This window comes from Ascaphus truei, chromosome 5 (assembly GCF_040206685.1).
Source record: "Ascaphus truei isolate aAscTru1 chromosome 5, aAscTru1.hap1, whole genome shotgun sequence".
Lineage (NCBI taxonomy): Eukaryota > Metazoa > Chordata > Amphibia > Anura > Ascaphidae > Ascaphus > Ascaphus truei.
In genome coordinates this window covers 100,326,059-100,341,061 of record NC_134487.1, presented here as the reverse complement: position 1 = coordinate 100,341,061, position 15,003 = coordinate 100,326,059, and the positions used below count along the sequence as shown (strand labels likewise).

The 15,003-nt window shown below is 41.0% G+C and overlaps 1 protein-coding gene across 2 annotated transcripts in view; it reads right to left on the bottom strand.

Annotated features, from left to right (window-relative positions):
* GRIP1 (glutamate receptor interacting protein 1) overlaps nt 1-11,017 on the bottom strand; it is an 894,479-nt gene extending 883,462 nt beyond the window's left edge. For both annotated transcript variants that reach the window (XM_075600319.1, XM_075600328.1), the window contains exon 1: nt 10,723-11,017. In XM_075600319.1, the coding sequence (XP_075456434.1) occupies nt 10,723-10,777 (55 nt within the window). In that variant the 5' untranslated portion in view covers nt 10,778-11,017. The remainder of the gene's footprint in view (nt 1-10,722) is intronic.
* Nucleotides 11,018-15,003: the final 3,986 nt, after the last annotated feature.

Below are 15,003 nucleotides of genomic sequence, written 5' to 3'. Positions count from 1 at the left end.
GTTCGAATAACGTCCGCTGCATCTGTATCCTTCATAAATCCATGAAGACTATTACTAATAATTTTGTTATCAATGAGGTATTCCTGAATATTATCCCGTACTAAACCTTCCAGTAGCTTCCCCACTATTGATGTCAGGCTTACAGGTCTGTAATTCCCCGGTTGTGATCTAGCTCCTTTTTAAATATAGGCACCACATCTGTTTTACGCCAACCTTGTGGTACTGAGCCTGTGAAAATGAAGTCCTGAATATTAAATATAATGGTTTGGCTATTACTGAACTACCACCAGGGTCATGTGCTTTATATACTTTAATTTTATCCATTTGCCTATGCACTTCCTCAGTTACCCATTTGTTTGATAATATAGAGGTTGTGGCTTCCTCTTGTTGCACTATTTTTGTAATTGACTCTTCCCTGGTTTAAAAAAAAAAAAAAAAAGTGTTTAATACCTCTGCTTTATCCTTATCTCAATAACGTGCCTGTAATCTCACACTGAAAGGGTCTATATTCTATTTTTCTTTTATCTTTGTTGTTGTTAACGGTACATCTTACTTTCTATTGCAATCCTTTTTTCATGTTCAATTTTGTCATTTTGAATTCTTCCTTTTTATGAAGCAATAATAATAATAAAAAAAATAAAAAAATCCCAGCTAGTTTTTATTGTGCAATTTAGAGCATGCCTTAAATCTCTGAAATTCTCTAGTTAGCTCCTTGTATGCCAATAGATATGATTCTCTCAGTTTCCTTTTGGCCAGATAAGAAATCAGGTCCCCTCTAAGGCTGGGGCCATGGTACCGCAGACCATGCGGATGCGTCCGCACTATGAGCGAACAGACTGCCTTAAGGCACTGTTCGCGTCCATGCGGGTGCATGTGCGTTGCGCAAGAAATCAGTTCAAACTGATTTCTTCGCGCGACAGGCCGGTCACGTGAGCCGTTCGCCCAATGAGGGCAAACCAGCTCCGTGACGTCACTGGCACGCCCCTAGTCACGCTCACGGACGGGGCGCGTACCATGGCCAAAAAACACACCCGCTTCAAGCGGGTGACATCACGGCTGCGCATGCTCGAAGGCACCATGGCCCCAGCCTAAGGAAGCCTTTAGCTGTAAATGCCCACACACTTAAATATCCCTGGAAGACAAACATCAAGACACAAATCGAACATAGTGCAGAAGAACTCGCCCATTGGGTGTGATACGGATGTGAGAGGGTTAGAATTTGAGATTTAAAAAAAACCAGACAATTTGGCAGGAGTTTTGGTGTTACTTTAACCCACACTTCCATCAAGGAAATAATATGAGGAGGCATTTGAGATAAAAAAGGCTATGTACAGTATCATTATACAAGTCAGCATGTGCATATCCAGAACACAAAAAGCTTCTTTAAAAACTTACTAAAGTAGTACACATTTTAGTCAGAAAATATGCCTGCTTGCCAAATAAAGAAGTGTTGGTGATTAGGAATATTGAATCCAAATTAATAAAACCTTTCAAAGCAGCTCACATCGAGCACTGTACTGTAGATACTATTCAAAACTCATTAAACCATGCCTTTTTTAATAGAAATAAATGGTAGGTATTGGATCCTTTTGGACAGTAGTGGATTGTTTTACTTCCCAGAATCCTCAGGGAAACCCAAGCACAAGGCAATGACTTTCTATGATGCCACAGAATCCCAAGACCAGCTGCTACATACACATTGTTAGATGCTGCGAGATAAAACAGAATTGGAAGCCTGTTTTGATCCTGATTACTGTCCCAGTTGTGAACACTAAACACCGTGCATTATAATGGATTGAAGACACCAACCTTTCCTGCTAACAAAATAAAGTGTATAATAATAATAAAATAAAAAAATTCTACAAAGTTACGTTTTAATATGTTGTCAAATAACTTCTCCAGACACAAGTAAAGTATTTGAGGCAGTCCTTTGTTTTTATACATAAAAGCATGTTAAGGCAATACGAACAAGCAAAGTTAAACAATTAAAATCGGGGGGAAATGGCACTCGTTTTAGTATTATTGTGAATAATAAGTGAAAGGATATATAAAATCAGTGATTAGCGGTATAAAAATAGTGAAACAAATAAAATATTTTCCAAAAATCCCATATCTGAAAATGCCTCTGTACCATAAAAAACTGCCCGTTCAGTTTTGTAGATCCCAAACGCTCTTTCGTGAGGAGATTGGCCTCTGTTTCCGTTTGTCCTGTCACAGGTTGCTGCAGGAAGGACTGTGGACTTCCCATGATGTGGACTGGCGTGACCAAAAGTGAACACCATACCCTTGCGGCTTTTACGCGTTTTGTTTCTTGCAAGAGTGTTTGTGTATGTGTGTGTTACAATATGTAAATAAATAAATAAATTATATATATTATATATATATATATATATATATATATATATATATATATATATATATATATATATATATATATACACAAAAATAAATAAATAGATGATACCGTTCTGTGGCTAACTAAATGCTTTTATTTGTGCGAGCTTTCGAGATACACTGATCTCTTCTTCCGGCGATGTTACAATGAATGAAGCAAGCAAAGGGTATACTTAAAAACAGTGTCTCTTGGAATGTTATCTGTGCTTGTCCCTCCCCCGTGTGTGGATGTAATTTATGGCTAGAGGTGTTAAATGGTTCCTGAAAGTTAGTGATGTAAGAGTGTGTGTGTGTGTGTGTATCTGTGTGAATATAAATGAATGGAGAGCCCACAGTGTATACAGTGCTTAACAAAAGGTGTGTGTGGAGTGGGAGTTAATATAAATGGTGTGGGTGGGTGTGGAAATGTGAGAGATTGTAGCATAACTAGAAGTGTGTGTGGATACGATGTGGTCCCTTTTGGTGTATAGGGATGGAAAAACAAGGATGGAAAAACAAGGAGTATTGGTATGTGTAAGAGACAGCTGTGTGTGCATACATATAGCACAGTATGTACAGACATTTAGCGCTCATGGGAAGAGAGTTCACTTATGTTAGTAAAGACTCATAAAATTTCGATCTCTGTTTAGGCCACTGCTAAGTGTCCCGAACAGTTGCATAAATTTTTATTCATGCAACCGTCTCTCTTTCGGGGTTTAAGCTGCAGTTCAGTCTTTTTTTATTTTTGTATTTATTTTTTACTTCAATAGTTTTATGTGTGCAATCTCTAATTACCTAAAGAACTGTATAGCTGTCAGTCAATTCGTTCTCCATGTATTGATAGGTCGAAATTTGGTGACATAATTAGTGAAGGGATCTGTTTATATTCTGCTTGTCTGTCAGTGGAAGCTCATGAATATTCATGAGCAATCCTGCACTGACAAGTGCAAGAGGGAGGGCAGGGCTGACAAAGGGGTGTGCCAGGGCTTGTGACAGGACATGAAGGGGCAGTGCCTTAGCAAATGGCTGTTAAAATAGAATACAAGAAAATTGGTCTTTCAAAGTTGTTTTTTTAAAAACAGAAAATGCTAAAAGTATTTTTTCTTACTACAGAACTGATTTATTAAAAAAAACACACATGCAGGATATTGACTGAACTGCAGCTTTAAGATTACCTTTGAGTATGGCAACCCCCAGATCGTTCATCTTATGGCCAGAGTCAGAGAAATGTTCGCCGACAGGACCGTCTCTTGTTCCGCGTGTGATGCTGTGGCGATGCAGGTTCATTCTCTTGTTTAGCCCCTGCCCGGTCCCACCTATGTAGTAGCAGCCCCCTGGGCATTTCATGCACATGATGAGGTACACGACATTGCTGGAGGAACAGGTGAACCTTCCTCTGATTTTGTATTCCCCATTCCTGTGTGGTATTTGTATTGTGTCCGCTGTATAGAGCATTGCGCAGGTTTTGCATCTTGCGTCCTGGCATGGTCTTGTCCCGCATTCAGTTGTACTGCTGAATACTTTACTCCTCACCATAATATTCTTGAGATTATGAGGTTGCCTGTATGATAATACATCACTAACTTTCAGGAATCATTTAACACCTCTAACCATAAATCACATCCACACACGGGGGAGGGACAAGCACAGATAACATTCCAAGAGACACTGTTTTTAAGTATACCCTTTGCTTGCTTCATTCATTCATTGTAACATCGCCGGAAGAAGAGATCAGAGTATCTCGAAAGCTCGCACAAATAAAAGCATTTCGTTAGCCACAGAACGGTATCATCTATTTATTTTTTAATTATTGAAGCTCGGCTAACACGGTACTGATACACACACACACACACACACACACACACACACACACACACACACACTAAAACATTTTTTATGTTTGTTTTTTGTTGTTACATATTGTAATATTAAAACAAACTACATTATATATCCTCAACCCTCAGATCTATGAGCGGATGATACATCTATGAAGAATGTTCAGCTGGTTATACGAATCCTGAACCTACCACCGAGTAATACAAGGCTTATTATTCATCAGCTTTTGTGCATGCATAACACACATATTGGCACAAATCACTTTTGAATTTTGATAACTATTGCACTATATATTTCTTTACCTTTTCCCTGATCTTTGTGCCTTCACTGTGAACGAGAATACTGACAAGCAGTCACAGGGTATCAGTTCTGGAAATCATTTGGGTTTGTTCATTTTTTAGTTACCTAACAAGTTACTTATTGGCATCCTGTGAACCATTCAGCTTTTCATTTTCAGTGTACAATTATAATATTTATCTCAAACAATTATTAACGCCCCATCACAATGGTACAACTGCATTTTTGACTACTGATGGCACTATGATTATTTATCCAGAAAAACAAAGGGATGACGCTTTGCCATTGGAAGAGGCGTTTCCATTAATTATTTATTCACAAAATACATAAAACAAAGATTGCAAAAACCCTACAAAGCATGTGTTAAGCAGGAAAACACAGTTTGAAAAATGATTTCCAAATACTTAGGAGAGTGATAACAGATCCGTGCAATTAGTATATCAAGGTACAGTACTATACAAATGGCCTTTAAAATATGCATATGGTTCATGGCATTTTAGTTTTACTTACAGGATACTTTTTCATTTTAAAGGCATCAAATAATGTACATTTTTATTTAGCATGGAAGCTAAACACCATTTAATAGTTAAGAGAATAGTGTCCAATTTCACACAGAAATGCCCCCACCCCCTTACTGTTAACAGTGGAATATACACCAACTACAATTACAGCAATAATTACTTTTTAATTAAGCCAATTACCTATTTCAAGTTCGAATTTCACAAGAAAACGTGATGCTGTTCGATACGTGCAGGAAACCCTTACCAGCTACTTTGGTGGCGTGTCCATAGAATTGAGACGGAAACAACACATTTTGGAGAAGAAAGTCTGTTAAAGGATTCAATGACAGGAGGTGATATATGAAGACTCAAATACCGACATACTATAGCGGATGTTTTTACCCCATTAACATGATTTAACACACAAAATAATGCGTTAAATAACGGTCTTCTCTCCTTTTCAATAGCACTAGTGTTAAATAATGCACCAGCGTTGACGCAATGCATTGTATTAACAGGTGCAACAACGTCTGCAATATCAGTACTGTATGTCGTTGTATACTGTACTTACAAAATGGGTGAAAATTATAACATTTTGTATAATAAACATTTCAGTGTCGTGCCTCAGGCTATATAATGGCAACAGTGTAGAAGTGTACAAAAATAAATGTCTTCAGTGGTATGTACATTTGTGATCATCTACTTGCTCATATCTGCAAAACTGGGGGGGGGGGGTCTACTGGTGGCAAGTCCAATGTGGACCTGTTCTGGGGGATGCCCATTTTAGGTTATGGACAAATAAAAAGGATCAACCTCCCAAACTTTGTCTAATAAACAGCAACATCACTACTATTACAAGTGAATGTTTTACTATTTATTTTAGAAGTTTTGTACAAATGACCCAAATCAAAATGGAAAATGTTTTGCACAGTATACATATTCTCGCACTGCGGTGAGAGCAGTAAGAAGCTTCGGTTATCCAGACCCGTTATGCATTACTCATTTCAAAAGTCTCATATGGTACATGACTAGCAACAACAATCCCCAAAGCCCCATTTGGGTCCTTGGATCCACTTAGCTTCTTGTGGGACAAAATGCCTAAGTGGCTGGACAAAAATCCTCTTTGTCTTCAGTGAGGACTTTGGCCTTAAATGCCCCAAACGGCTGCTTCAGCAGATGTAGTGTAGGGCCCTTGGAACCATAAAACTAGACTGCTTAAGTCTTGATCTGCTAAAACGGTAAGTGTATTATAATAATCCCGGAGTGAGTCTACAGTAAGCCCTTCCCAAAACAACATCGGTATAAATGCCATCCCAAAAGTTACATCCAATCATAATAGACCGAATTCCAGTTGGACTGTAGTACAGATACACGTTACTTGCATTATGTCCACGTGTATGTGTTTTTTTGTCGTTAAAAGGATGATGCTATTGTGACTGCAAGCAGCAAATTAATTAGACCTTCAATTTTTCTAAAAAAATAAATTAAAAAAAAGTGAATTGGAGACTGACATTTATAAAATGAATTAGAGAAGTGCAAGTATTGTAAAATAATTAACTCCATTTGTAATGCCGCCATAGAAACGAAATGTTACATAGTTACATAATAGATGAGGCTGAAAAAAAAGACATTTCCATCAATTTCAACCTATGCAAAATTTTGTTGACAGACACTTATCCTATATTTGGACTTACAGTATATTGATCCAGAGGAAGGCAAACAAAAAACCCCAGTGACATTATCCCATGAGATCTCATAAGGGGAAAAATTAATTCCTTCCTGACCCCAAATATTGGCAAACATCCTTCCCATGTTTACTTATTTGGTATATCCCTGTATACCAGTCCTTTCTAAAAAGATGTGCAGCCTTTTTTTTGAAGATAGCTATTGTATCTGCCATCACAGTCTCCATGGGTAATTAATTCTACATTGTAACTGCCCTTACTGTAAATAACCCTTTCCTTTGTTGCTGGTGAAATCTCCTTTCCACCAACCTTAAATAGCTGTTCATATTTTAAATCACATGGATTTTATTATTAAGTCACTTAGAATTTCCTAACAATGAACCATATTAAAGGCCACAATTGCTATATATTAGAAAAGGGGGGTGGGGAGGAAGCAATCCTCTTCTGAAGGAAAAAAATAAATAAATTGCTTTTCTTTTCATCATTGTAAAGTAATTTTACTTTTGTTTTTAGCAATCATGTGCTTAAAGTAGCAATTCATGCACTTTTTTTGTATAATTTTTTAACATAGGTTTGAAGCAGAGGGTCTCCTCCAGAGCGGAACCCCATACATTTAATGTCTGGGGACCCACTGCTTTCCAAGATACCGACATCCCCTTTGGAGGTCTGTATCTCTGTAAAGTTTAAAGCTCCCACGTCACACGGGCCAACAGGCTTCCTATTGTACTGCAGGACGCGGGAGTTTTGAAAAACACTGCCATTACATGACCCGTGCTAGCCAAGTGGAGTGGCTACCGGCACCACCTTCAGGAGGTATCTCCGGGAGCTGGGGGTTCCCCGGAGCTGAAATTAACGGGGTTCATCTCCGGAGACCCATTGATTCAAACATACGTTAAAATACAATCACCCGCTTGGATTGCCTGTTTAAAAATTCTGTAGTTGAATTCTGGAGATATCTGTTGCTGAAAATTGGCCTCCATGGGAATTTAAAATGGCCTCTGCCATTCACACTAATTAAGATAAGAAGTTGCCATGGTGACAGCTGATGCTAGTAAAATTATAAACAAGTGAAAACTTAGCAAAAAATTAAGACGTTGGAAAAAAAAAAAATTAAGAGAGTTAAATGTGGATAAGCAGAACATGAACCATCAGGTTTTGTTTTTGGATGGGATAACAGCTTTTTTCTTACCCGGTGCAATAACTATTTTCAGAATGTACATGTGCAGGCATAAACGGATAATCATATTCCATGCATAGCAGAAAAAAAAAATGAAATGCAGCAAATAAGAGCATAAAAAAAGCAGCAGTCTGTGCGGATCACCTTTTCTGGCGACTTTTTAAAATATTTACTTTAAAATAACTCTTTTTGTCCATTCAGAGGATGTTTTTATTTATTTTTTAAAACTGATGCTCCATTTACGGGCAGTTGAGATATATAGGAGGTATATTGGGCGGAAGCAGCCGTTTTCCCCTGAAAATCCCCTTTCAGACGAAAACTGTCCGAAGTGCCAGTTTGGGCTATACAGAATTACCGCTTAAATTTCTGTGAGGTCAAAATGGTGCTCTCCCCAAAGTCCAGTGCTGTCCCATGGTAACTTCAGTAGCTGGAAATTAAGAAAAATAGGATTTTTAACACCAAAAAGGTTTCAATGCTCAGGGGCCAGTCAAGATACTAATATTATAGGAGTTCAACTAATATACTGTAGACTTCTGGGAGGGCGGGGGGGGGGGGCAGAATGGCTGTCTAACCATTTACAGTGATGTAATGAGGTACCTGGTACATTATTGGCCCTTGCAAGGCAGGTATGGGATAGGCACTTGTTCTTTAGGGGGCGATCAGGCTGACTTGACCGCATCAACAAAGTGGTCAGTCTGTTCGAAACAGCCTTCCAGGTCTGATCACGGTCATGTGATCGCTTAGGAGCAATCACTTGACCTGTAAATTCTGGAGGTCATGTGACATACAGATTAACTTTTAATACATCCTATTAGGATGTACCATGAACCTTCTCTCCTAACTCCTTGTAAAACCACTCCCTAAATCTTCCTCATGCAAGCTGTTCCATGTAGATGCATGGTATTCAATTATTGATGCTGAGAGATAGAATAGGAAATTCCCTCAACATCTACTTAACGACAAGACAGTCTGCAAAATGTGATGCCTAAAAGTGAAATGATCAAACAAGTAGGAAACAAAAAAAAAAAGGTTCAGTTCAACAACTGGGCCTTTTCCAACGTAAAAATTATAGTTCACCAAGCGTAAACACACACACTAAAAATAAAAATTACAACCCATTTAGTAATTAGTGCATCATTCAATTACAATGTTTATGTAATGTTTAGCTCAGACTGAGTTGAGCAGTCTCTTTATTACAATAAGGAAACTTTGTGAAAGCGGCGAGTAGCAAAGGGAGAAGTAGTACATAGTAGGATACCTTTTATTTAAAAGTAAAGAGCATGTCAGAGCTACTTGTGAACAGTTGGTAAAAAGAAAACCTCATCAAGTATGTTGATGTATCGCTTTGATCAGGTACTGTAATAACTGAACAGTTCTGCAGACTCTGGAGGTCAAACAGTTACTACCAAAGCACATCATGATCTCAGCAATGCGCTGACCCTACACATAACATCAATATGCAGTCAAACCGTTCATTTTATCACACCGTATATTATAGCACAGGTTAAACTTGGAGATGATGAATATTTGAATCAACGATTGAAAATACATTCAGCAGTGAGTAAAACACAGACCAATATGTTTCGTCTAAAAGAAGATGTTTCATAGATGTTCAGAAACAACTGCCTGAGTCTGATCAGCACTTGATAGCTCACATCACACTGCAAACTCCAATTCTGCAGCTCCCAGAGCTGTGTACAAGGAGCAATAACTCACTGAAACCCAGGCAGTGCATATCAAATCAAACAAGACAGCAACAGTACAGTTCTATTCAGAAAAGTCCCTTTTCACATAAATCATTTACTTATGGGTCAGGCAAACATGCTAAGTGAGGCCTTCTGTAAAGGGAAAAGGAACCAGAGCATTAAAACAAAAATACTTCTCACTGGAAGTGCGCAAATTAAGGAAACTTATGGAACAGACACCTTTTTCCAAACAAATATTAAAAGTAGCAGATATGAAAAACACATACTTTTAACCATTTCATATCTAAAGAGTAGGATATAAAAAACATCTGGATTACTACTACTATTACATATAGTCAATACAATATACCGGACAGGAGGCCGTATTTGGATTGATAGATGCGAGTTTTAAAGAATACTTCTCTATATACAGTGCCCATATTTCAGTAGGCAGCAACACAAACTTGAAACAGGGTTGTAATCTGCAGCTCCTGACCACTTCACCATCAGAAGGGCCTGCAAAGCATTAGTGGGCTAGTGGCTACTGTTGAAGCCAACAGAAAAAGAAACTCAGTAATAATTTATTATAATCCGTCTACTCGCTGCTGGACCATTTAGCACTGCAATAGTTGACTACATGTGGTCTGGGAACTAAATGGGCATCATATGCACACTACATACAAGATATAATGAGAAATGGGGAGAAGGGGCAGCTTTTCAGTACCAAAGACAACCTTCTAGAAAACTGGAGTTAGACAAAACCTGCCAAGCTCCACTCACTGGAAGCCATGCTCCACTCACTGGAAGCCAAGCCCCACTCACTGGAAGCCAAGCTCCACTCACTGGAAGCCAAGCTCCACTCACTGGAAGCCAAGCCCCACTCACTGGAAGCCAAGCCCCACTCACTGGAAGCCAAGCTCATTCATGTGCAGCCATAACATCTATACTGCAATATCAAAAACGAACTTCAATTGAATCCAAGTAAAATGAATTAAAAACGTTCCACAGTTCCACAAACACTCACTCGGGTATTTATTCCTTTTTGACTTAGTACAGAGGAAGTGGAGTGAGTGACACATTAGGTCTCCCATGCAACTTCCAGGTACTCCCAGTAAAGGTGCCCCGAGCCCCTGTGCATTGCACTGCCCTCCCCCTGCATGCACTCTCACCTCGCTCCTGCTCGGCTTGCAGGCATATGGGGATGTTCTTCTTCCAACCCGGCATGTTCCCAGAGTCTCAGATCTCTTTCACCGGGTTGCTGCACCTTTGGCACATAGCAGTCGGAGTCCCCAAGGAAGAGAGGGGGCGGAGGGCCAGCCCAGGGAGGAGGAGGTTGCCCGGCAGCCACTACTCCAGCCCCGTGTGTCCAGCAGCTCTCCTGCCTTGCCCTGCTCTCTGTGTCTCAGGGGGGAGACGGCTCGGCAGCAGGAGGGGCTGCAGCAGCGGCAGCAGCAGCACAAGGAAGGCACTGGAGGAGGAGGAACAAGTGCAGAGCAATAGAGGCACACAGAAAAGGGGGAGGGAAACACTAGCAGGGGGCGGGGGCTTCAACTTCTCTCACCAGAAAGGACCCAGAGGGGGAGGCTTAGTGCACATAACAGTTTATTATTTTATTCTCATCCTGAGAGCCCCCTCTCTGCAATCTGGAGACTTGTGTAATGCCTCCTTTCTACCTCCGATTCTGCAGGACCAGTTTCCCACCTCTCCTCTTACAGGACCATGTGTAAGCTGGGGATGGAGCCAGCAATGTGTGCGGGGGGAGGTAGCAGGTAGGACAGCAGAGAGGGGATAGCCGTGCAATGCTGACTTGGTGAGCAGGACAGACCCTCCTTCCCCTCTCCTGAGAGATGAGATGTTACCGGCTTTTCCAACCCTCAGCTTCCTCCGGCAAGATAAGCATCTCTCATTCATGCATGGAGAATGGACACTCCCATCTGCCACCACACACACACACACACACACACTGCTTTCCCATCTTCCCAATTAACCCCATCTCTTCTTTTCCCACCTCCCCATTAAGATGTCCCATGCCTTCTGATTTCATTCTTTATCACCTCCCCTTGATCCCATCTATCCCATTAGCCTTTCCTCTTGCTTCCAGCCTCATCCATTCATCTATTCTTTTCGTCCCCTTATTATGACTTGAAAACGAGGTGTAACTCTCAATGTATAATTTCCTAGTAAACATTTTCTAAATATGTATTAGATTTATTTATTTATTTATAAAATATTTTACCAGGAAGTAATACATTGAGAGTTACCTCTCGTTTTCAAGTATGTCCTGGGCACAGAGTAAAACAAATAATACATGGTTACAAATACAGTTACATAAATGAACAGGGTATACATTATATACAAGACATTGTGTGCATAAAAGAAAAAACACAAAAGCGCACCAAGATGAGAGATGTATATTGTATTAGCAATAATAAAAATAATAGTAACTTACATATGAAATTTCTTTAATAATCCCCGATTCTGATGTCTATCACAGGATTAGGGCATCACATAGGAAATAGATGGGCAGTCTCAGTTCTGGGAGATCAGACCCGCGCGCTGGGGCTGTCTCTGTTCTGTCTCCTGTCCTCCACGTGTGGTAGCGTGGTGAGGAGTGTAGCGTGCATGCGCAGGAACCGGAGCCCTCTATATGTGTCCTTAGGATGCCTGTCCGTTTTTGATACCGTAGAAACGATCGGGAACGGGCAGAAACGATACACTTGAATGTGTACTGGTGGTGGGTAGTGGACTGAACTTTTCATCACATTGCGTGCATAGTTAAAGAAAATATATATTATGGGCGTATGAAACAGTTACAGACCAGATTAAAGTGTGAGACAGCCTTAGATTTGAAAGAACTTAGACTGGTGGTGGATGTGAGAGTCTCTGGTAGGTTGTTCCAGTTTTGGGGTGCATGGTAGGAGAAGGAGGAACGTCCTGATACTTTGTTGAGCCTTGGGACCATGAACAGTCTTTTGGAGTCTGATCTCAGATGATAAGTGCTGCAAGTGGTAGGGGTGAGGAGCTTGTTCAGATATGCGGGTAGCTTGCCCATGAAGAATTTAAAGGTAAGACAGGAAAGGTGAACTTTGCGCCTAGACTCTAGTGATGACCAATCTAGTTCTTTGAGCATATCGCAGTGATGTGTGTTGTAGTTGCATTGGAGAACAAAACGACAAATTGAATTGTAGAGGGTGTCAAGTTTGCCAAGGTGGGTTTGAGGTGCTGAGCCATATACTATGTCTCCATAGTCAATAATTGGCATTAGCATCTGCTGTGCGATACGCTTTCTGACCAGGAGACTTAGGGAGGATTTGTTCCTGTAAAGTACCCCTAGTTTGGCATAGGTCTTGGTTGTCAGGGTATCAATGTGCATCCCAAATGTTAAGTGGGAGTCAAACCATAAGCCCAGGTATTTAAAACTAGTGACAGGGGTTAGGGTGGTGTTAGCGTTGGTTCTAATCAGGAGCTCAGTCACTGGAAGCTTTAAAAATGTAGTCTTGGTCCCAAACACCATTGTTACAGTCTTGTCAGTGTTTAAAAACAGTTTGTTTTGGGAAATCCAGTTTACGAGTCTCAAAAAGTCAAACTGAAGTATGTGTTGAAGGTCAGAGAGGCTATGGCTGTGTGCATATAGGATTGTGAAAGATCCTTTCATACTTCTTTTCACACTCCTCCATCAACCACTCATCTCCCTCTTCAGCTTCCCAAGTCACAGCAAGGCGCCCCCAAAGAAACACACCTGATTTTTGGAAGTGGGGTGATTTTGAAACCTAGATTCACAACTCTTATTTTTTTACAGTGGAAATAAGCAAACACCTTTTAAGAGATCTTAGAAGGCATTCCTCTGTGCTCTGGGGGAAAGTAAAAGGTGTGGCCAGGAAGACGTGCCATGTCTGTGTAAGTTTGCTAAATATGAAATATCTGGGTTCTGATACGATTCACAAGAATTGCAAATAGATTTGGGTAACATTTGCAATCTGACAAATTAAATGATGCTAAATAATCCATAATTGTGAGGGTGCAAAGGTCAGATATCCGTTAGGATGAACCCAATCAAGTTGGATATCCACTTGTGCATTTTAATTATACCAATGCAACAGTGAAAGTGGCATCCTTCCAGATATTATATATTCAGGCATCTTTTGATTCATAGGGAAAGCTATTTTTTCTCCTCAAGCCATAAACGTGTCCCTTGAGATTTATGAGGGGGAGCTCAGGACACGCTATTTCCTCTGTCTCTCTACTGCTAAAACGCTAATCAGGCCCTCATTCTCCCCCATCTCCCCCATAACCTCCTGCTGTCCTGTCTTCCTGCCTCTCACCTGTCTCCCCTACAATCTATCCTAAACGCTGCTGCTAGAATCACTTTAGGCTGTGTCCATAGAGATGGGAGCAGTGCTGAACCGCGCTGATGCTGAGGCTCGCCTGCTGAAGCCTGTGCGATTTCATGCACATGCAGGCAAGCCAGAGGGCGCGATCGGGAGGTGGGGGGAGGCTGAGGGAGGCGGGGCAGTGACGTCGCTGAGCCAATCGCCCGTGATGCACTGACGTCAACGTCACGGCGCCGACGTCACGGCGTCGTGACGTTGACGCTGCTTCGCGCTGATTGGATGTTTTCAGCTTGGCGGTCGGCTGAAAAATCCAACTCCTCAGCACGCCTGCGGACGCTCGCGTGAGCCCCCTCTAAAGACATCCTCATTGAGGATGCCGGGGCTCAGCACGGAGCGTCCGCACGGCTCAGCGCGGCTTCCCCTGCTATGGACGTGGCCTTACTCTCTCCTAAATCTGACTCAGCGCTGAAATACCTTTCCTGGCTTCCTATTAATGCTGCAGTTCAAGCAATATCCTACATGTGTGTATATTTTAATAAATCAGTTCTGTACTATGAGAAAATACTTGTAGCATTTTTTTAAAATAACTATTTTTAAAGACATTTTTAATGTATTCTAATGTAACCAGCATTTTTGTTTCTATAGCAGCCATTTACAAAATCACATCCCCTTGCTCTTCTGAGATAGGCTCTGGCACACTCCTTTTGCCCTCTCTCTAGCAATCCACCAATTGTATCTAGTGCCTGCCTGTTGTGACAAACGGCTTACTCCGGGGCTCCGCTGCTTGTCCGGGACGGTTAGAACACGGTCTTTTGGGGTAGGTTAAATGAGGAGGCGTCACGTACTGTTCCTTTAAACAGGCTGTGCCTGGTTTATTCAGTCCCAGGCACTGAGACTGCCACAGTGCATACAACAAAACACATCAAAACAAAAGCTGCTCACCTGAGCGATAACTTAACTTAGATTTCCCTAACTCAGGGTGGAAGTGGCTTTTCCACTTTCCAACAACAAAACAAGGTACTTTTGCAGAGTTAGCCAAATGAACAGAACAATTGAACCTGTGTGGGGAAGGGGCTTCTCCCCACTGTGTTCAGCAGCCTTCCAGGCTCTGGAGAAGAG